This window comes from Spea bombifrons, chromosome 7 (assembly GCF_027358695.1).
Source record: "Spea bombifrons isolate aSpeBom1 chromosome 7, aSpeBom1.2.pri, whole genome shotgun sequence".
In the NCBI taxonomy this organism is placed as follows: Eukaryota; Metazoa; Chordata; class Amphibia; order Anura; family Pelobatidae; genus Spea; species Spea bombifrons.
In genome coordinates, this window is record NC_071093.1 from 46541798 (window position 1) to 46565992 (window position 24195).

A 24195-nucleotide genomic window follows, 5' to 3' on the forward strand; every position below is an offset into this window, starting at 1 on the left:
AGAGCCTCCAGGATTCAGAAAGTGGAAATGAGGATTCCCGTAGCCGCGCTGCTCTTACTGCTCACAGGTAAGCGGCGTGGCGGCCAGCGAGGCAGCGGGACCTGGTTCTCTTCAAAAACAATATTTATGATCCTTCAGCTCGGCTCAGATTTATTGGCATAGCATGTGAGGGAGCGCGAGTCTAAGCGGCTTCTCTTATCATTTAAAAAAATACTAAAGAAAGTGAAACAAAAACTTATACTGTGTCTTAATTTGTAAAAAAAATTAACTTTTTTAAACTGCAGCCCCCGCGCTCTCCCCCATTCTTCTAACATTAAACTGCAGTCGCCGCGCTCTCCCTCATTCTTCTAACATTAAACTGCAGCCGCCGCGCTCTCCCTCATTCTTCTAACATTAAACTACAGCCGCCGCGCTCTCCCTCATTCTTCTAACATTAAACTGCAGTCGCCGCGCTCTCCCTCATTCTTCTAACATTAAACTGCAGTCGCCGCGCTCTCCCTCATTCTTCTAACATTAAACTGCAGCCGCGGTGCTCTCCCTCATTCTTCTAGCATTAAACTGCAGCCGCCGCGCTCTCCCCCATTCTTCTAACATTAAACTGCAGCCCCCGCGCTCTCCCGCAATCTTCTAACGTTAAACTGCAGCCGTCGTGCTCTCCCCCATTCTTCTAACATTAAACTGCAGCCCCCGCGCTCTCCCCCATTCCTCTAACATTAAACTGCAGCCGCCGCGCTCCCCCCATTCTTCTAACATTAAAATGCAGCCCCCGCACTCTCCCCCATTCTTCTAACATTAAACTGCAGCCGCTGCGCTCTCCCCCATTCTTCTAACGTTAAACTGCAGCCGCTGCGCTCTCCCCCATTCTTCTAACATTAAACTGCAGACGCCGCACTCTCCCCCATTCTTCTAACATTAAACTGCAGCCGCCGTGCTCTCCTCCATTCTTCTAACATTAAACTGCAGCCGCCGCGCTCTCCCCCATTCTTCTAGCATTAAACTGCAGCCGCCGCGCTCTCCCCCATTCCTCTAACATAAAACTGCAGCCGCCGCGCTCTCCCCCATTCTTCTAACATTAAACTGCAGCCACTGCGCTCTCCCCATTCTTCTAGCATTAAACTGCAGCCGCCGCGCTCTCCTCCATTCTTCTAACATTAAACTGCAGCCGCCGCCCTATCCCTCATTCTTCTAACATTAAACTGCAGCCCCCCGCGCTCTCCCCCCATTCTTCTAACATTAAACTGCAGCTGCCACGTTCTCCCCCATTCTTATAACATTAAACTGCAGCTGCTGCGCTCTCCTCCATTCTTCTAACATTAAACTGCAGCCGCCGCGCTCTCCCCCATTCCTCTGATTAAACCACATTAACCTCAAAACTCAATCTTGAAATCAGGTAATCCCGGTTAGGTACAGTTTGGGGGGAATGAAAGCTACGAAAGCTAAAAATCCGTTTCATGAGAAATACTCCTCTATTTCTAGAGACCGTACAGAATTTTCTCAAACACCCAGCTCGCTGCAGATCATTTTCCATGATGTAAAGAGTATTTTTTTTATTTTTCATTTCTGTGTTTCCTCCATTTCTCCTCCAGTCCGTCCCTCCAGCACTCAGCCTAATGCCACCCGTTATGCGTGTGGCACCCCGGTAGTCACCACTCGCATCGTCGGGGGTACAGATGCCGTGGACGGGGAGTGGCCGTGGCAGATAGGAATCCAGGAATGGGGTAACGTTATTTGTGGAGGATCCCTGATCAACCAACAATGGGTTCTCAGCGCCGCTCATTGCTTCCCCAGGTGAGTTTCGTGTTTTATAAACTGACCAATCAGAGTAGCAAGGAAGCCATTGCAGCTCAACAGTCTCTACGACATACACGGCCAAAGTAAAATATATATAGTATAGAAATATACTAATCTCTAAAGTCTGATAATATCGGCAGAGGATGGGAACAGGGTATGGATGACATTTTATATACAGATTATATGATTATGTATTATATCGATAGTCTTATATATATCAAGAATTCAGACACAGACTTAAGATCCGCTTTTTTTGTCTATTTTTCAGTTCTCCCGACCCACGGAATTATCTGATCCTGTTGGGAATGCACCAGCTCGGAATGCCAAACACTCATGGAATTTCCATTTCGGTGCAAGAAATCATAACTCACCCCAATTATACTACGGCTGGCGGCAGAGGGGACATCGCTCTGGTGAAGCTGAGCTCTCCTGTGAATTACACCGACTATATCCTGCCCATCTGTCTGCCGGACTCATCGGTCACCTTCCCGTGCGGCTTGGAGTGCTGGGTAACCGGCTGGGGGAATATTGCCTCTGGAGGTAAATCCCAAAGTATATTTGGGATTTGGTTCCTCCTGCATTAGAAAGGTTACAGGAGAACAAATGTAGGATAATACTTGATATAGAGACAATTTCAATGAATTTATCCAAAGAAACACACATGATACGACCAAGAGTTTGTGGCTCTCCTCCTAATTATTGAGTTTGGGTGTTTCAGCCACATCTATTGCCAAAAGGGGTATAAAATCGAGCCCATAGGCAGCAAGATTTATATTGCCCCACTTTTGTTTTCTTCACTCTTCAGTGAGTCTGCCGTACCCACAAACCCTCCAGAAAGTGATGACCCCATTGATTGACCACAAAAGGTGCGACCAGATGTACCACGTGGGCTCCTCATATAGCAGCTCCTACGTCATCATCCAGGAGGAGAAGATATGTTCTGGCTACAAAGAGGGACAGAAGGACTCCTGCCAGGTAGGTCAAAACTGGAATCAGGTCTTCTTAAAGAACTCTGCCTCCATCTGGTTATTCTTGCGCAGACAGTGTCTGACCTGACATTTTTTGTACAGATTATTTGAATAGTAAAACAACTTGACCATCAAAATCTTCCAAAAGCTCAAGAAGCCAATTGCAAGACGGGGACTGCGTTGTAACAAAAATCTTTAGACTTGTTCTGTCTCCTCTCGTCTTCAAGCAGGACACTAAGTTACTTCTTAAATCTTCTCTAGAAAGCAAGGGGTGCGGCTGCTGGAAAGCCTTAATAACAAGGATCGGCTCCACTAACCCAAATATTAGTAGAGAATCTCCACAAGTAGGAAAGGCACTGAGACCGTTTTTCTTGTCTTGTGAAAATGGCAGCGCCACCTAGAGGTAGTGATGTCTTTAGACGTATTTTATTGTAAATCTCCGCTTGTGCCTCCACTGTCTTCTTTTGCTATCCGTGCAGCTTATTGAGTGCGGCACAGACCGGGACCGGACACGTTATGGAGCTATTGATGGCTAATAGACGTTTGTTTTGTAGGGAGACTCCGGGGGTCCCGTGGTGTGTAAGGTGAACGGCACCTGGTTCCAGGCTGGGATTGTAAGTTGGGGTGAAGGATGTGCTTTGCCAAACCGCCCCGGGGTGAACACCTTGGTGACCGCCTACAAGTCATGGATTGAGATGTACGTGCCGGGGATAACGTTCAACAAGCTGACAAACATCCCTAAGCCAAGCAATTCCTGTGACACCGACAATGGGACAAACAGCACAGGTGAGGGGCAAATTCTGATACCCTAAGCACGGCTAAGGGTAAGACACCGAAATCACAAGCATAGGCCAGGGGCATATACTGACACCCCAAAGGGCAGATAATGACATCCCAAAAATATGGGGTGGGCAGATACGGCTTTCCCAATCCAGTGAGGGGTAAACACTACTTTTTACTACTTGTGTAATGTTCTGTCGCTTACTTTTTTCCAGTGTCTCCCCCAGTCTCTGTCTCCACCAGATCCACTAAAGCCACAAGTACAGGTGAGGGGCAGATACTGATACCCAAAAGCACAAGGGAGGGGCAGCTGTATATACACCAGTCTAATGTGCCGTATCTGACTCTTCTTTCTCAGTTTTTCCACCCCGCTCTTACTCCACCGCATCCATGGCACCTCCGTCGGTGTGTGGCATCCCTGCAGTGTCTGGTTGGATAGTCGGGGGTTCGGATTCTGTTTATGGAGAGTGGCCCTGGCAGATCAGTATATATAATAGAGGATCCCATCTTTGTGGGGGGTCCCTCATCTCTCCTCGGTGGGTCCTGACGGCCGCTCATTGCTTTACAAGGTGAGTCCAAGTATCAGACGCCACATTGGTGGGACCTCGGGTATTACAAGCTGAGACAATAACGGTGAGAGGTGAAGAGGAGAGGAAGAGTTACTGGGAGGGGAGACTCAGAACGTGAGGAAATATGAGAACCAGGAGAGAGCAGAGTCACGGAGTCAAGAAGAAGAGGTTGGCCCATGGTGTGAAAAGTAACAGAAGGCTCCAGAAGGATTAGCAGAGAGCAGCGACCTTGGGATTTGGGCAAACTGTTGGTCGCTCTAGTAGGAGCATCTCTAGTTGGATCTGTTTTTCTCAGATCGGCTTCACGAGATTGTCTTAAATGTGAGTGAACTTAGGAAAAAATAAATAAAGGAACGAGTCTTCATTTATTTATGCTTTTGTCTATTTTTCAGTTCTCCCGACCCACGGAATTATATGATCCTGTTGGGAATGCACCAGCTCGGAGGGTCAAACATTCATGGAATTTCCATTTCGGTGCAAGAAATCATAACTCACCCCAATTATATTACGACTGGCAGCAGAGGGGACATCGCTCTGGTGAAGCTGAGCTCTCCTGTGAATTACACCGACTATATCCTGCCCATCTGTCTGCCGGACTCATCGGTCACCTTCCCGTGCGGCTTGGAGTGCTGGGTTACCGGCTGGGGGAATATTGACTCTGGAGGTAAATCCCAAATGATGGGATTTCGTTTTGCTCTACATTGTAGGGTTATGGTGAAAAAACAAAGTTTGCAGGGGAAAATGATCCAAAAATGGAGTGATATTCGCTCAGGAAAAATTATGGCGTCTATGGTCAAAGTTCATACCTTTTATTGTGTGAACACAGAAAAATATATGTTTCATACGCTTTCAGGACCTCAGAGGTCTCTTCTTCAGAGAGAAAAAAATAATGGTGTAGCCTCTAAAGCTATGTGTCAAGAGACATCCCGAATGTCATTTTCAGCACCCAATGGTCTGTAACCAGTTGTAACGATTAAACCAACCCAACTGAGCTTCTGTAGATCCCAAACTCACGTTACGTCTAAAACCCTGAAGAGGCAGCCATACAAGATTTACATTAACCTGTTTTATGTCCGTTAATAATCAGTGAGTCTGCCGTATCCGCGAACCCTCCAGAAAGTGATGACCCCATTGATTGACCACAAAAGGTGCGACCAGATGTACCACGTGGGCTCCTCATCTAGCAGCTCCTACGTCATCATCCAGGAGGAGAAGATATGTTCTGGCTACAAAGAGGGACAGAAGGACTCCTGCCAGGTACTTCACGTAAAAGCTCGTTATTACGGCTATCCGCTCAGCAGGTATCGATTAACGACCAAAGATTAATTGCTCCAACAGGTTGTGGGTGGGATGGATTTTCCGGAAAGTACCGCAGCCACTTGCCTTTTAGGAGATACGAGATTAGTTAGAAAAAAGTTTCCAGTTTGAAAATAAGGATAGAGATAGCGGAAGAAAAAGAGCTAAATCTTGGGAGAGATTTCCTCCAGTTCTCACTTAATGTCATAGAAACGGGTGTTTCTTCCCAGTAAATTCTATCAGATATTTTTCAAACAGACAGAAAAGAAGAATTGGGGCAAATAGCATTAAAATCAGCTATAATGTACCCCATATTTGTCCAAATACATAAGACCCCCATTTTGGGTGACGTAGGAAGGAACCGTATCCCACGGTGACCAGCTTGACTACGTGGAGGGAATGCGCTCCGAGTGCGGCACACACCGGAGACGTTATGGAGCTATTGATGGCTAACAGACGTTTGTCTTGTAGGGAGACTCCGGGGGTCCCTTGGTGTGTAAGGTGAAAGGCGCCTGGTTCCAGGCTGGGATTGTAAGTTGGGGTGATGGATGTGCTTTGCCAAACCGCCCCGGGGTTTACACCTTGGTGACCGCCTACAAGTCATGGATCAAGACGTACGTCCCGGAGCTAACGTTTACCAATCTGGTGAATATACCAAAACCAAGCACCCCGTGTGCCAACGGCAGCTACCCGGACCCCAACGCGGGGAGCATCTCTTCCACACCTTGGAAAATTGTTCTTTTCTGTATTTTGATGTTCAGTCTCCTCTAGAATGATATCCTGATTCATAATTCAATGGAATCTGTATATTTCATTTTTAATAATAAAAATGCAGTGCTTTACGTAAATTATGGGAATTTTTATTGGGATTTTCTTGCTTTCGTGGATTTTCAGGGCCTTGCAACTCAAAAGCCGCGTCCGCAGCAGTTCTGTTTTTGAAGCTATTGTTCAACCCCAAAAATATCCAGAAATTGTGGCCCAGGGCGGACTGGGGTTGCGCAGCGCTGCCATCCTGCATTTTCATTCCACTCGGTAAATTAGTGCTGATGCAGTAACCGCTTTGTGCCAGCAGATGGCAACAGTACCGCGGGTAAAAGGAGCCAACAGGTTTTAGGAGCAGAGACTTAGACAGCGTCGGAGCTCAGGGGTCTCCTTTTCGGATGCTTATTATTATTATTATATTTTATTTATATAGCGCCAACAGTAGTAGTCAAGATGAGAAATGAGTGAATGAAGCAGAGTTTTTGTGGTGGGTGAGGAATGGGCGGATGCAAGAGATTGTTTTTAGGTGCAGGCGGCACGATCTGGCGAGGGGCCGAATGTGAGGGATGAAGGAGAGGTTAGAATCAAGGATGACAGATTAGACAGATATGAGGAGATCCAAGAGAGAGCTGTATCTCGAATGCCTGTAAAAGCAAGTGAGCCTAGAAGAAGGTGATCAACAGAATCAAAAGCAGCCGAGAGACCCAGGAGTATTAGAAGGAGACGTGAGCTTTCGCTTTGGCAGACAGTGAGGCGTTGGAGACCGTCGTTAGAGCCGTTTCAGGAAGGTTATGAGGTTCTACACGGCCTTCTATGGCCCCTAAAAGACACTTTGAGGTATTGAGGAAATATATGGCCAAATACCGTGACAGAAACATAATGTGCATCTACCTTCCCTCCAATATTTCCTGTCACAGAAACATAATATGCACCTACCCCCCCAATATTTCCTGTCACAGAAACATAATGTGCACCTACCTCTCCCCCCAATATTTCCTGTCACAGAAACATAATGTGCACCTACCTACCCCCCCCAATATTTCCTGTCACAGAAACATAATGTGCACCCCCCCGATATTTCCTGTCACAGAAACATAATGTGCACCCCCCCAATATTTCCTGTCACAGAAACATAATGTGCACCTACCTTCCCCCCAATATTTCCTGTCACAGAAACATAATGTGCACCTACCTTCCCCCCAATATTTCCTGTCACAGAAACATAATGTGCACCTTCCTTCCCCCCAATATTTCCTGTCACAGAAACATAATGTGCACCTACCTTCCCCCCAATATTTCCTGTCACAGAAACATAATGTGCTCCTACCCTCCCCCAATATTTCCTGTCACAGAAACATAATGTGAACCTACCCCCCAATATTTCCTGTCACAGAAACATAATGTGCACCTACCCCCCCAATATTTCCTGTCACAGAAACATAATGTGCACCTACCTACCCCCCCAATATTTCCTGTCACAGAAACATAATGTGCACCCCCCCAATATTTCCTGTCACAGAAACATAATGTGCACCTATCCCCCAATATTTCCTGTCACAGAAACATAATGTGCACCCCCCCAATATTTCCTGTCACAGAAACATAATGTGCACCCCCCCAATATTTCCTGTCACAGAAACATACTGTGCACCTACCTTCCCCCCAATATTTCCTGTCACAGAAACATAATGTGCACCTACCCCCCAATATTTCCTGTCACAGAAACATAATGTGCACCTACCTTCCCCCCAATATTTCCTGTCACAGAAACATAATGTGCACCTACCCCCCCAATATTTCCTATCACAGAAACATAATGTGCACCTACCCCCCCAATATTTCCTGTCACAGAAACATAATGTGCACCTACCTACCCCCCCAATATTTCCTGTCACAGAAACATAATGTGCACCTACCTTCCCCCCAATATTTCCTGTCACAGAAACATAATGTGCACCTACCCCCCCCAATATTTCCTGTCACAGAAACATAATGTGCACCTACCTCAGTTTTCTTTTATCAGTGCAGGCAGGAGTTGGGACATAAGGCTTTTTCCTCCAAGTCCGCAGGCAGCGAGCTTGCACAGGCCGGCCGGTCTGCGGATGCTGCCAGACTCCAGAGCGCTGGGGGAAGTGACGTTATGAAATTAAACATTACTTCCCCCTAGCGCTCAGCCTCCCCCAATCACGCTGTTGCGGCACGTAGCGCTACGCTAAAGACAGGGGGGCAGGAGGGGGGGCTGTAATGGGTGCTCCCCCTCCTGCCAATCACCGGTCTGCCCTGCAAAAAATACCGGCCATTGAATTGCTGGTATTTTTAATATACCAATACCGGCAGGGTGCTCTAAATACCAGCTGTGCCAGTGAAATACCGTCCAGGTGGCAACCTTATAGGTGGGCCGCAGTGATGTTTGGTGAAATCATACCTGGGAACTTAATGGCTCCAGGATGCGAACAGGAAGTCTTGCTGAGGTGGGTGGGCGGTCCCACTGGGGTCGAGGAACACACAGTTGTTTAACTGGGAAATTGGCAGGGAGTAGGGCCGCCGCTCCTGCGATCCGGAGCTTTCTGGGGGGCAAAACCCAGAGAGTTCCCATGCATGGACGTTATTAACCCCTTCTCACCCACTAAACAAGCAGGATCTACAGGAAATACCCAACTTAGGGGCTGGAGAGTCAATCTGTATTAAAGACTCTTCAATATCAAACTAAATCACAAGCTCTTTTTACCTTCACGGCCCCCCGACGCATAAACACAATACTTATCCCGGCGCGCTTCACCTTCCTCCCCGCCGGCCATCTATAAACACTGGTTTCAAGCAGTGCTCCTGTTACCGGGAAGTCGCTAACCGTCATGGTAGTTACTCGTATAAAAGGCGTGTGCCGTATTGCAGATGTCACCAGCCCGGTCTACAGACACCCTGAACCTGGATTATTAACTGGTTATTATGGGGCTGGGTACATGTCCTTTACCCCCACAAATTTAACTGCCGCAGCAAAAGGAAATGGCGTCTGGTTGAAGATGGAATCCTTACTCAAAGGTTATTGGGACATTATAGAGACACACATGCTTTTGAGCCTCAGAGGTCTCTTCTTCAGGTGGAATCAGAGGAGACTTCTGAGGTCATGAATGATGACTCTGGAGACGGGGATACATTTTTAATTGTTTCTTCCATCTGAGGAAGAGACCTCTAAGGTCCTGCAAGTTATGGAGGACAACTCTGGAGTCAAACATCATTTTTTTTTTTTATCTGAAGAAGAGACCTCTGAGGTCCTGAATAGCTTGTGTTTTTTTCCAAGTCCAAGTGCAAGGGGCAGATACGGAGGGCAAAACAGGGGAACGGCCAGGGTGCGGTAACTTTCTTCTTGGCAGAAAGCTGTCCTGTTTTTACCCAAAGTGCTGCCTCAGCAGGCGGGGCGGCGGATTCCCAAGTCTCGTGGCCTGGCGCTGAATCTGTGAGTCACAAAAGGATCATTTATTGGCTCCATTATTCCAGAGGGCATTGTCTTGCAAGAAATGACTTCATTATCTAGTAATTATCATCCCTGGCGAGGCGCGTAATTAACATCCCTGCAAAGTATTTCCTAATCCAACAGTTTCACTCATAGTCCACCCGCTGGGGCAACAATCAGCGGGCAGGCGGTGGCAAAATCCGGATGTACGTGAGTCGGGAAGCTATGCGTGGCATGCGAGGGGTTAACTGATGCTATTTACATATCACGTGATGCCGTAATCTGGGTGACCTTTTGTGTGTCGTATAAACAATGGCCCTGCGGACAGTGCGCGGAGCCGCGTGTGTCACCCGTGTGTCGTCACATCGCCCGTGCCCGAACGTCTTACACATTATCTCACGTGTGGACGACACACCTCGCCCTGGAACATTGCGATGTTTCCTGTTTTCCTAAACTTTGACCTACAGAATGATGACATCACGCCTTCGACACGCGGTAACACAATAACCGACATTTCCTTTATGCCGGAAAAAAGGTGCGCAAAAGGAAAAATCACTGGCGTGCAAACCCAAACCTGCAGATATATACATTAAACACATTAATAATATACATTAAACATATTAAATAAATACATATACATTAAACACATTAAATAATATACATTAAACACATTAAATAATATACATTAAACATATTAAATAAATACATATACATTAAACACATTAATAATATACATTAAACACATTAATAATACACATTAAACATATTAAATAAATACCTATACATTAAACACATTAAATAATATACATTAAACACATTAAATAATACACATTAAACATATTAAATAAATACATATACATTAAACACATTAAATAATATACATTAAACATATTAAATAAATACCTATACATTAAACACATTAAATAATATACATTAAACACATTAATAATATACATTAAACATATTAAATAAATACCTATACATTAAACACATTAATAATACACATTAAACATATTAAATAATACACATTAAACATATTAAATAAATACATATACATTAAACACATTAATAATACACATTAAACATATTAAATAAATACATATACATTAAACACATTAAATAATATACATTAAACACATTAATAATACACATTAAACATATTAAATAAATACCTATACATTAAACACATTAATAATACACATTAAACATATTAAATAAATACATATACATTAAACACATTAAATAATATACATTAAACATATTAAATAAATACATATACATTAAACACATTAAATAATATACATTAAACACATTAATAATACACATTAAACATATTAAATAAATACCTATACATTAAACACATTAAATAATATACCGTACATTAAACATATTAAATAAATACCTATACATTAAACACATTAAATAATATACATTAAACATATTAAATAAATACCTATACATTAAACACATTAATAATACACATTAAACATATTAAATAAATACCTATACATTAAACACATTAAATAATATACATTAAACATATTAAATAAATACCTATACATTAAACACATTAAATAATATACATTAAACACATTAATAATACACATTAAACACATTAAATAATATACATTAAACATATTAAATAAATACATATACATTAAACACATTAAATAATATACATTAAACACATTAATAATATACATTAAATACATTAAATAATATACATTAAACACATTAATAATATACATTAAACATATGAAATAAATACATATACATTAAACTCATTAATAAATACATATACATGAAATAATATATATTAAATACATTAATAAATACATATACATTGTACACATTAAATAATACATAAACATTATACACAAAAAATATTACAAATACATTACATAATACATATACATTAAATAATACATAAACATTATACACAAAAAATATTACAAATACATTACATAATACATATACATTAAATAATACATATACATTACACATTATGTACATTAAATACGGTAATACATATACAGTAAACACAATAAATAATAAACATGAAATAATACACATTATATACAGTAAATAATACATGTACATTACACATTATATACATTAAATAATACATATACATTACACATTATATACATTAAATAATACATATTCATTAAACTTATTCTACAATACATGTACATTATACATTAAATAAACACGAGGCCTTAGGGCTGTATTTTGACCGCCTGCCACGTCACGGCACCCCAAGGGAGGTGAGAAAATGCCGTGTTACTCCACAAACATCAAAGAAGCCAAGATGGTGTCTGTGATAAGGAAGCATACCTCCCAACGGTTTTTGTGGAACACTTTAGATTTTCAGGCACTGTTCCGGGTAACTGCCCCGCAGTCTCAATTCTGTGGGCAGTTGGGCGCATGGGCTGGTTGGGGAGACCCTCCGATATCCCCTGACTGGTCCAGGGAGCCGTAAAATCAGTGGAGGTCTGGACTGCTACCTCTATTGAAACCCCCACACGGGGTCACAAGGTGGTTCTTCGAGGAGAGAAGGCAGGTGGATTCCTGAAAAACCCGGAATTAGGTAGCAGAAGAATAGCGCATGTCTGGCAGTTACTTTCCTAACGGCGGTTCCGTCCGGATCAGATGGTCTCCAATGAAGTTTGACAAAGGTTTCAGCTGAGGACCACCTAGCAGCCTTCATAATGATAGGAAGTTGAAGGCTTCATAGAAGTGGCTGATGTGCACCCCATAAAGGACTATCCTCTAAGTACAGCGGTATCAAAACCAGCTGAGGACATAGCGAACGGTATCCTTATAGTGTTGGCTGGAGCGGCCTGTAAGGAGGGCGAGAGATAAAGGAGCTGACCTGGTCCTTGATGGAGGATAGCTGTCCTCTCAAGATGAAACAGAATTAAGTTATCTGGTACTGTTCTCTCTGCGGAGACGATGATAGTCCGAGTGAGGGCCGATGCCAAAGAGACATTGTTTAGACTTTGTTGCTTCCATGTGATTTATGTAAGGGACCGCAGTCCTGTTGTCCATCCGGAAGGCTATTGATGAAGGGGGGAGACTAGTCTAGAACTGATTCTAGTTTTGACCAGACATCCTTTACTGCCTTGCTCCCCATTCTGAAAAGGGATGCGCCTCTCGCAATGGACATGCTGAGAGTTGGCTTCAGAATTGGACAAGGATGAGGAAGAGTCAGATGGGAAAATACTTGTCTGTGGGGCTATAGAGCTACTCTGCCTGCTGTGGAGGTAACTGGAGAAGAAGACAAGCTTACCAAATCTTCTGGATTTCCCTCTTGATGCAGAAGTCAGGCCAAAAGGGCTTCTTTGCCCTGGGCTTGACTGGAGATTTAAACTCAGATAAAGATCTTCTAGCCTTGTGTCGAGCCTTAAATTTCAGTTTTTAAAAGAGCCAAAGTGTAGGAGACGTTGAAGCCTTAGGGCCTGGATCAGCCTGATTGTAACAGCCTGGACCTTCTCAGGGTGGAGACGTAATAAAAGGCCTGTCTGGATTACCCTCTTTCTCCGCCTACATTATAACATTATGGCTGTTGGGCCGAGTCCGCCAGCTTGTATTGAATATCTTGGTGTGAGTGCTCCAAAATATCAGCGTTACCAGGGAAGTGCCCAAAATACAAACGAGTACAGGGTCCATGTCTGGGACACGCAAGTGAGACCTCAAAACTTAGTCATCCTCTTTGACCAGGGGGGGACCAAAAGGCTTAATTGAGGAAGTCTTAGACCTCTGAATTAGGGTCCAGCACCCAGCTCACTGGCCAGAGCCTTTCAGATGTTATTGACCAGCCCTATCCATATAATTTGGCCCCTAGTCCCTTCAGATGTTATTGACCAGCCCTATCCATATAATGGGGTCCCTGGGCCCTTCAGATGTTACTGACCAGCTCTATCCATATAAATTGGCCCCTGGGCCCTTCAAAAGTTACTGACCAGCCCTATCCATTTAATGTGGCCCCTGGGCCCTTCAGATGTTACTGACCAGCCATGTCCATATAACGAGGCCCTGGGTCCACCAACTGTTACATGGCGGTCGCATTCCAAATGATTCTGTTATAACAGAAGGGGGTGCATTCTCCTAGAACCTCGTATTGTTGAAGGACTCGGTGGCCTCTCTTCACTCCTCTTTTCCAGTCTATTTTGTGAAACATCCAAGAGATTAAATGCATAACAAGATCCAACATGCATCGGGGATCGAAGAGCCGTTTAAACGCTAGAACGTGACATCTTATTATTATTTATTGTTTTATATAGCGCCATCAAATTCCGTAGCGCTGTACAACATCTGAGAAACTACAGAGTAAACCGGGAGACGAGGCGGTGAAATGGGGCGAAATCCCCCATTCCAGGCCATAGGACCTTCCTTCGCCACCAATTTCTAACCGCAGCCATTTCCATGTGACTTGTGACATTATTACGGTGACGTGTCGAGGGGTGACAAACCATCCTGTCACGGCGATGGATGCCTATCATACTGCATATTTACACCTTTGTTTATTTGATCTGAGGTGATCACATTCTGGGGCGGAATAACTGGTTCCACGGCATTCCCAGTTAATGGGGTGACCTCATATCTTTCACTGGAACGCCATTGATTGTCATGGACAGGTAGACAATAGATTCTCGTTTCCTCGGTAGGCGAGGTGACAGCAGTTTAAAAAGTTCTCCGTGGCATCCACACCACGACTGGGGCCAAACGTTTCTCCAGAGGAGCCACAAGGTCCACCTTTCTCCAGAATGGAGATCCACAACGCCCTCTTCCTCCTGCTGCTTTCTGGTGAGAGGTTTTAATCGATGTTTTTATTCTGTTTTATTGTGAAGCGGCTCCCGGAGTTACCGACGTCGGGGTGAAATAAGTCTACGTGATAATGTTCTAGGCGGGGAGGCAGATGCATCAGACGCGGGAGACTCCATTCAACACCCTGTCTGAAGCTTTAATGACGGTGGTGGGACGAAGCCCGGGGCGGGGGGCAATTCATCGCTAGATATCGGCAAATTCATATAAAAATGGCTACATTGTAAACAACCAAAGACGACATTCCGCAATGTTTTTTCTAGAATCCGGCACATGTGCAGAGAGGGTTAAACACAGATGTACCGGGGCCGTGTAACCCTTTCAGCGCCATACTCGTCAGCCTTAAAGCGTTTGAGCGGATGGCGGTATAGTTAGTCTTGTGCTTGTAGAGATTGTCCTAAAAAAAGCTTTTTTTACATTTCTTTTTAATTATATATTTATATTATTTTTTATTAATATATTTAATTCAATATTTTAGAGAACGTCCTAAGAAAAGCCTTTTTTAATTCGTTTTTTTTTATTATTTTAATTATATTTTAAATTGTCTTTAAAAAAAATTTATTCATATATTTTATTCAATATTTTAGAGATCGTCCTAAAAAAGCCTTTTTAATTTATTTTAAATTATTAAATTTGTTTTCATTTTTTTATTAAAATATTTTATTCAATGCTTACATTTTTCAGAACAGTCAATGCAAATATAAAAGATACAAAAAAAGATTTTAAAAGAATTATTATTATGACGATTGTTGGCGTTTTTTTTATATTTTTTTGTCTTTGATATTCCTGAAAGTTATTATTTCTCAATTAGTTAAGTCTCAGTATTCAGTCTCAATTGAACTGCTTGATAAAAATTGACTTTATTCTACTTAGAGGGTAGTAGATAAGTGGAACGGCCTCCCCACAGAAGTGGTAGAGCCTAGAACAGCGTGGGAATTAAAACATGCGCGGGATAGGCATATGGCATGATGCCAGAATTGCGCTTCCCAAACATCATCTTTACTTAAATTGTTTTTTTTTATAAAATTGCATATTGAATGTTTGAAAATGTGAGACTTGAATTTAAAATTAGTAGAAAAATAGGTGATTTTTTAAAAAAATTAATAAATAAATCTCAGATTTTGAACTCTCACCAGATGCGGGGGGGGGGGGTAGTTGGCTGTGAAGTATTAGAGGCTGGCGGCCCCCTAAAGTAAGGCTGGGACTGTTCGAAATTCTCCAGTTTCTCCCAAATGGCCCCCAATGACCCGAAACGGCACATCTTTTTTTGCTGATATTACAGTAAACGTTTACAGGCAGTAAAGTTAGATTTTATTGGCATTCGGCACGTCACGCTATTATTAAGGCGGTTTATTATGTGCATGATGAGTAAGTGACACGTCAATGCCACGCCAAGGTCACGCCAAAGTAATAAGCGTAAAATGAGGTAAAATACTCCATTCCGGTGAATCCCCAGCTGCGACGTGACATTTTTTTTAACGATTTCCTTTATTTGTTTATTTTTTCTCCAATAGTCCGTCCGTCTCACTCGGCGAATGATGCCCGAGCCAGCCCCATGGCGTGCGGATCCCCTCTGGTCTCCAATCGGATTGTCGGCGGTTCGGATGCCGGGGAAGGAGCGTGGCCGTGGCAGATCAGTCTACGGTATCAAGGCTCCCACATTTGCGGGGGGAGCCTGATCTCCAATCAGTGGGTTGTGACGGCCGCTCACTGCTTTCAGTAGTAAGTATCTCTCTCCTGGAGAAACGGCTGGCCTCCAGAGCTCGAGGTCCTCCTTGAGTCCACCATGTTCCTCGCGGTTCTGCATTCATTAACGCGGGTCGGAATGATGTATTTTGGTAAGACGCCGGGGGTCTGGTCTCACGTCTGTCTGGGTCTCTCTGTTCTCCAGCTCCAAGTCTCCATCAATGTACTCCGTGGTCATGGGCGTCCACCAGCTCTCCGTCACCAGCCCCAACCAAAAGTCGTCCAACGTGGAGCAACTAATTATCAATGATCAGTACCGGGGCACGGGCTCCTCCGGGGACATCGCGCTCGTCAAAATGTCTATCGCCATCGAATACACCAGCTTCATCCTTCCCGTCTGCCTGCCCTCAGCTTCTATGACATTTGCCCCAGGGAGTAACTGCTGGGTAACCGGATGGGGCGATAAAGGTTACGGAGGTAAGAACGGGTATCGCCTGCCGCTAAGAAGAGGCGCCGGTTAGTCGCCCACAAACGTAGGAACCTCATGTTTATACCCCTTGTTGCCCTGCTCATGTCTACAAGGGTATCTCTTCCGTGTGGGGCTTTTGCCCTTCTTTTGGGTCATCAGCGAGTTTTGAACGTTTTTTTTTTTAGTCAGATTAACTCTAAAACAATAATTCGGGGCTAAATCTATCCATTTTTAATTATAATTATTATTTTATTTATTTCTTATTGTTTCTTTTTTGAATGATTAATTAAATCTGTGGCCCCCTAACCAGCGATTAGCGTCTAACCGGTAAACCATTCCCCCCCCAGTGACGCTGCCGTACCCCCACACCCTGCAGCAGGTGATGCTGCCGCTGATCAGCAGAGACTCGTGTGACGCCATGTACCACGTCGGCTCCCAGGTCAGCCCCACCACGTCCATAATCCAGGCCGACCAGATCTGTGCCGGGTTCCAGCAGGGGCAAAGGGACTCCTGCCAGGTGAGTCGGGGCGCTTGTCACGGTTAGAAGGTGCAAGCCGATGGTCTGGGGTAGGCTCTGCTCCCGTCGTGGGGGTTATTAGTCACATTAATGGCGTCAGCCTTTTTTGGGCTCGTTAAGATATTTTTATTGGTTTTCATTTGATCCGAAAATTCAGCCGATTAACCGCGTGTCAAAAATGACAAGTCAGACATCCGTAAAACAGTCCCATTTCCTATAAAACGATGGAAGCTTCTTACTCACCCGACGCTACGAGACGGGGGGCGTGCGGGCGCTGAGGTCAAGCCGTCGCGGTTTATGAGGGGTCTCGATACCGAGTATAAGGAAAAGCCGGGGGGTCTCGCTGCGTATTATAAGGAAAGGCCGGGGGTCTCGCTGCGTATTATAAGAAAGGCCGGGGGTCTCGCTACGTATTATAAGGAAAGGCCGGGGGTCTCGCTGCGTATTATAAGGAAAGGCCGGGGGTCTCGCTGCGTATTATGAGGAAAGGCCGGGGGGTCTCGATCCGTATTATAAGAAAGGCCGGGGGTCTCGCTACGTATTATAAGGAAAGGCCGGGGGTCTCGCTGCGTATTATAAGGAAAGGCCGGGGGTCTCGCTGCGTATTATGAGGAAAGGCCGGGGGTCTCGCTGGGTATTATGAGGAAAGGCCGGGGGGTCTCGCTGCGTATTATAAGGAGAGGCCGGGGGTCTCGCTGCGTATTATGAGGAAAGGCCGGGGGTCTCGCTGCGTATTATGAGGAAAGGCCGGGGGGTCTCGCTGTGTATTATAAGTTAAGGCCGGGGGTCTCGCTGCGTATTATGAGGAAAGGCCGGGGGTCCCGCTCTGTATTATGAGGAAAGGCCGGGGGTCTCGCTGCGTATTATAAGTTAAGGCCGGGGGTCTCGCTGCGTATTATGAGGAAAGGCCGGGGGTCTCGCTGCGTATTATGAGGAAAGACCGGGGGTCTCGCTGCGTATTATAAGTTAAGGCCGGGGGTCTCGCTGCGTATTATAAGGAAAGGCCGGGGGTCTCGCTGCGTATTATAAGTTAAGGCCGGGGGTCTCGCTGCGTATTATAAGGAAAGGCCGGGGGTCTCGCTGCGTATTATAAGTTAAGGCCGGGGGTCTCGCTGCGTATTATAAGGAAAGGCCGGGGGTCTCGCTGCGTATTATAAGTTAAGGCCGGGGGTCTCGCTGCGTATTATGAGGAAAGGCTGAGGTTTTTGCTCGGCGTGTAACCCGTCTCTCTTCCGCAGGGTGACTCCGGGGGTCCGCTGGTCTGTGATGTCCAAGGAGTTTGGTACCAAGCCGGTATTGTGAGCTGGGGGGAGGAATGTGCCCTCGCCAACAGACCCGGGGTATATACTCTGGTATCCGCCTATAACTCATGGATCAGTTCGTATGGAGCCACCAACTACGTGACCCCGTCCTCGTCGCCCGCCATGTCAGCCCCGTGGCTGCTCATCCTGGGGGTCCTCGCGTTTCTTCTCCACTGACCTAAAAACAGAAAGTCGAGGAAGGAATAAAGAAAACGACAGAATTTCTCTGATTTCCCGTGAATGCCGCGTAACATATTAAATACCCCCGGGGATGCCCTGGCTGCGGAGGTGGCAGAATGAACCGTTTGGGGCAGATGACGCCCATTCCATTGTTTGTTTCTCTGATCTGCGCTAATGTGTAGTGGAGATAAGGACCTGTTTCAGGGTGGGGTAGGTCTGGGCCAGTGAGATCCACCTTAGATTGACACTCGGGGCATGGGGTAAAATGTCCAGGGGCCACAGTACCCTGAAGTGCTGCCTCCATTCTATATGCAAATAAAGGGTGTATTTAATATGCAGGGTTAGGGGCCCTGTATGGAACTAATATACGGCCTCCTCCCCCAGGGGCCCTGGCATACAGCTTGGGAAATATACAAAGTCCCTTTAATCGCAAGGTTCAGCAGCATGCGCGGGGGATGCCCCGGGGGGCCGAGGACCCCCTGTATCAATCTATATCTTGTATAGATACCGGGTACTGCTGTACAGCGCCGCCGTGTATGTATCCTCTTCTCTGAGCCAATAGGACCGCATCCTATCATCCGGATACCAGCCTAACGCACCGGGGCCCTCGCCCAGGGGCCAACGCACGTCAGAGTTACTGGAGCTGAACATGCGCCACCTGCTTCCGACGGGTTTATTTATTTATTTGCTGAATAAAGGAGCTGATTTTTGTTAACTTGACTCCGTTTTTATTGATGAGGGTCATTAGAGCAAAGGCTTTCTATCTGTGGACTTTTAATGTAACTAGCAGTCCTCGGCTAGGACCCAGATCCGGGTATTACTACCCCTGCAGGGTTCCTAGTGGGCGACCCCCAATCACAGCATCATTATTAGGCGTATAAAGAGATGCACCAAGGCAGGAATACCCCATACCCCCCCCCCCGCTATAGGGGGTCCATACGCTGCCATCGCCTGCCCCAGGGTGATAGGAGTTGGTTGGACTACGTCTTACGCTGAGAAGGGGAATCTGGGGCTGGGGTAGTTTCGGGGGCAGTATGGAATGAACGGCTGGATTGGAGTCATGGGAGTTATCAATTAGTCAGCAAAGGAGTTTATCGATCAGACAACCCCCCTGAAGGTTTTGCCCCGGGGTGGGGCTGGTAGTTTCTGCCCCGTTTCTGCATTATAAAGGGTTAACATCGCTCCGCTTAATGCCCTTCGTAATGCCTGGGAAAGCCAGTCGCTGAAACTGCAGCTCTCCTGCTGACATCATCCTTAAAGAAGAAGACCCATGGTCTTGCAGGTGGGAACAGGAGGAGGTGGTGGGGGCAATTCATTAGTGGGGGGAATAACCTGGAATAAAAGAGTCGGGAGGGAGCGGGGGACATTTTTGAAACTTTAGCAAATTTTTTGGGGAGAATTCAGAGATTTCACAGAGAAACGGAGCCGAGGAACACAATGTATCGAAACCCTGCGATCGGGGCAAACAATGGCCGGCGGGGGCATCCCAGAGGCGCCTGAACGAGCCGACACCCAGCCGCCTATTCAAAGGCAATCGAGCTCTTTTTCTGCCCCAGCCTCGCTCTGTGAATGGCTGTTTTGCGGCTCGGGTGGAACTATCTGCCCCAACAGGTCGGGTGGCTGTGTGCTGTGTGCTGTGAGGGCTTGGTCCTGAGGGTCGGAGGGCTCAGTCCTGAGGGTCAGAGGGCAGTTGGTGGTCGTGCTGCGGAGTCTGAGCTCAGTGCGGGGAGTCGGAGGTACAGATGGCGTCCGCCCTGGTGTTGGCCGCTCTGCTGCTGTTGGGTGAGTACCTCTTACCCCGCTATCTGCCCCTGGGTATGAACAGAGCTGTAGGGGAGCATCATGGAGGCAATAACTTTCTACCCCACCACATGCTAGAGTGCATGGTGCAAATCTTCCTAATTCCCAGTAACAGACTGGGGGTGCTGGGATGTTACATTATATACCCCCTCCCCTGCTAGCGTACTGGGGACCCCCAGCCTGGGGACGCTGCAGTATTTCTGTGACACTGTCCCTTTAAATGTAAGGCGAGACCCCCCAGGACGCAGGGTTAGAAGCGTTTGTGCCCCAGGGACCCCGTATAAAGGCGGATTAAAGGGGAAATGCATTAAATCCGGGGGCTGCCGGGGACGAGATGTTGATTGGAAAAAGTGTGTTTTGGTTCTAATTATTACATTAAAATGTATGATTTGTAACCTGGGGATCTCCATCATGGATGATCATGTGACATTTGGGTACCGCCCACTGCTCCAAAAACACACAGCGCTCCCTGCTTTATGGCAGAGAACTTTCCCAGCAGGCTGTAATTCATGCAAATGCCCACCAGGGGCTCTGTATACCGTGTGTGTCTGCACGGGGGGGGGGCCCTCTCTGTATACCGTGTGTGTCTGCGCAGGGGGGGCCCTCTCTGTATACTGTGTGTGTCTGCACGGGGGGGGGGGCTCGCTGTATACTGTGTGTGCCTGCGCAGGGGGGACCCCTCTCTGTATACCGTGTGCCTGCGCAGGGGGGGCCCCTCTCTGTATACTGTGTTTCCGTCACTGATCTCTGTATTGCGTGTTTTTATTGTAGGTTTTGCAGAGGGATCTCGTGTTACAGGTAAAGATCAAATAAACCAGTATATACTCTGTGTATAGTACCCATATACCCCCCTCTGTATAGTACAGCGACCCCCTCTGTGTATAGTACCCCCATACCCCGCTCTGTATAATACCGCGTCCCGCTCTGTATAATACTGCGACCCCCTATGTATAATACCGCGACTCGCTCTGTGTATAGTACCCCCATACCCCCCTCTGTATAATACCGCGACCCGCTCTGTGTATAGTACCCCCATCCCCCCTCTGTATAATACAGCAACCTCCTCTGTATAATACCACGGCCCGATCTGTGTATCGTACCCAATACTCCGCTCTGTAATATACCACGACCCGCTCTGTGTATAGTACCCCCATACCCCCCTCTGTATAATACCACAACCCGCTCTGTGTATAGTACCCCCATACCCCCCTCTGTATAATACCACAACCCGCTCTGTGTATAGTACCCGTCTGCCCCGCTGTGTTTAATACCTCTATTCTTCCTGCCCCTGAAGCTCCCGCCGTGCCATGTGGCTCATCGGCATCGTCCAGCAGGATCGTGGGGGGCACGGATGCGGTGGAAGGAGCGTGGCCCTGGCAGATCAGTCTCCGGTACCGGGGGGTCCATATATGTGGCGGCTCGTTGATCTCTGCCCGGTGGGTGCTGACCGCCGCGCACTGTTTTGAGTGAGTACTTGGCTTTCCCGGCGGGCGTCCCCGGCTCGATTGAGGGGATTATAGATAATATCACCCCAGGGTAGTTTCATGTTTCGGCTTCCGTTGCAGCTCGTTGAAGCCGTCTTCCTACCGAGTGCACCTTGGAGCCTTCCGGATCTCCGAGACGGGGGCCAACGAGGTCTCGTACAGCGTTCAGAGTATTATCAAGGATCCCACCTACAGCGGTACGGGGCAGAGCGGGGACATCGCTCTCATCCGCCTGTCGTCTCCGGTGACCTTCAGCAACTTTATTCAACCCATTTGCCTGCCGGAGACGTCTGCTGCCTTCACACCCGGGATGGAGTGCTGGGTGACCGGATGGGGCAACGTATACTATGACGGTGAGGACTGGGTCCAAAGGTGGGCTGAAGTGGAGTGGGCTCTTCGTGGGGTGGGCTCCTCGTGGGGTGGGCTTGTAGTTTTATTGCCATAAGTTGCTTATTTATATGATCCTTTTTGGGGCCAAAGACCCCGTTATCCTCCTCATACAATGTAACACGTCTGGAATGTGGCTTTTGTGTGTGGGGCAGATGGGATAGATTTTCAGTGCCATTAAGCAGTAAGGCTGCAGTTTGAATGTCTTTTTGCCCCCCCCACCCCGCAGTGGATTTGCCAGACCCTCAGACCCTGCAGCAGGTGAAGGTCCAGCTCATCGGCAGAGACTCGTGTGAAGCCATGTACCGCATCAACTCCGAGGTCAACTCCAGCACGCCCATAATCCAGAAAGACCACATCTGTGCCGGGTACCAGCATGGGAAGAAGGACTCCTGCCAGGTGAGCGGCCCCATCATGTTCCGGATATCCCTGCGCGGGCTCCACGGGGCCCCGTCGGAGATTCTTTAGGAAGGCTTCACTCGTTACAGTTAATACCCGGCTGTTCTGAGGTTCTGATCTGCCCCGTCTCATTCATTCGCTGTGATTTCTCCTGCAGGGCGACTCTGGCGGTCCGCTGGCCTGCAAGCTGCACGGCGTCTGGTACCAAATTGGCATCGTGAGCTGGGGAGATGGATGCGCCCTTCCTAACAGACCCGGGGTTTATACCCTTGTACCCAACTACCACTCCTGGATATCCTCCAAAGCAACAATCCCCACCAGCTCGTCCCCGTCTCTTCCTGGCGCCTCTCTGCTCCTCCTGGGCGTCTCCTTATTCCTGCACCTATGAGAAAGCGGAGATCCAAGGAGTTTGTTCTTCGGTTTAACGCCACAAACGTCCGATTGGTAAACCTCCGTGGACGGTTTGGTCTGTTTCTATAAATGTGGGACGTCTCCGCTCGGCCTCCATGGAGGTTCTGACCCCGGATCTTGGGATCTTCTAACTTTTGTGAGGGCTCAAAGGCACAGACTTTTAATTGCGGGGTCCGACGCTGAAATCTGGCTACAGCGATCGAAACCTGCGCGTCCTGGTGCCACCGCCTGGCAACACCGCGCGAGGGGCTTCCTCACCAAGATATGTTTTTATTCTGTAAAATAAATCGCTTGTGGATTTCTCCCCTTTGTTTTCATTTTCTCATGGGCCCCCCCTGGCTGATCTTGTCATTTGCAGCAGCCCATTTCTTCCCTTTGCCCTGTAATTTTACGTGGGGAAATATACTGATTTTTACCGATTAAATGACGTAATTCAAAAATGTATTTTGTTTTTTTTTATCTTTTTGGCTGCCGTCGGGCAAAATATTTTATTTATAAATCCATCCAATTTTAAAGACTTCTGCGATTAACCCTCTCAGCATTAGACAGAACTAGCGGGAGAGAGATGTCGTCGGGATGGAGCCGCGCTGGCGCTGACCGAAATCTATCTGATGCAGCGCATGTTCCGTCCAGACAAGTCAGGGCCCGGAGCCGATAGGGAGGAGGCCGGCTCTCGGGTGTCTCCAGGGGCCCCAGCGATGGAGGATTCCTCACACAGCCTTATATCCAATACTTGCCTCACATTTGTAACTTACCTACAGCAATGTGACAGGACTGTAAAAAAAAAAGACTGTCCCACGACATTGGGGACTGTTGGCGGGTATGCGTGTTGCCCTATCAATGATTAGGGTAGGATAACCGGATATATAATAATTATATATAAAGATGGAGGCAAAACACACAGGTGCTTCTTGCTTCCGTGCCTTTATTGAAACATATTAACTGCTTCACTTCCTGTTCAGGAGGAACAACAAAAACTTTATTTATACGTCTCTTAAGCATACAACGTATCACATAGGCGAAGGCCCTGCGAGAGATTATATCTCAACAACGCAGATGGCAGAAAGTGGGTCAAAAAAGCAAAATAAGCTTCGATTTCGAGGGTTCACGTTCGGTA

The 24195-nt window shown here is 46.6% G+C and overlaps 2 protein-coding genes across 2 annotated transcripts; both read left to right on the forward strand.

Annotated features, from left to right (window-relative positions):
• Window positions 1-7: 7 nt before the first annotated feature.
• On the forward strand, window positions 8-19312 carry LOC128502291 (transmembrane protease serine 9-like). The gene is made up of 15 exons (XM_053472053.1): window positions 8-67; window positions 1587-1788; window positions 2060-2331; window positions 2597-2766; window positions 3314-3545; window positions 3755-3805; window positions 3898-4108; window positions 4501-4772; window positions 5196-5365; window positions 5876-6172; window positions 14303-14426; window positions 15959-16166; window positions 16336-16607; window positions 16947-17116; window positions 18355-19312. The coding sequence occupies exons 1-15, from the start codon at window positions 28-30 to the stop codon at window positions 18592-18594; spliced, it is 2931 nt and encodes a 976-aa protein (XP_053328028.1). The 5' UTR covers window positions 8-27; the 3' UTR covers window positions 18595-19312.
• Window positions 19313-20339: 1027 nt separating this feature from the next.
• Window positions 20340-23055, forward strand: LOC128502292 (serine protease 33-like). The gene is made up of 6 exons (XM_053472054.1): window positions 20340-20379; window positions 21169-21195; window positions 21692-21863; window positions 21963-22234; window positions 22498-22667; window positions 22825-23055. The coding sequence occupies exons 1-6, from the start codon at window positions 20340-20342 to the stop codon at window positions 23053-23055; spliced, it is 912 nt and encodes a 303-aa protein (XP_053328029.1).
• Window positions 23056-24195: the final 1140 nt, after the last annotated feature.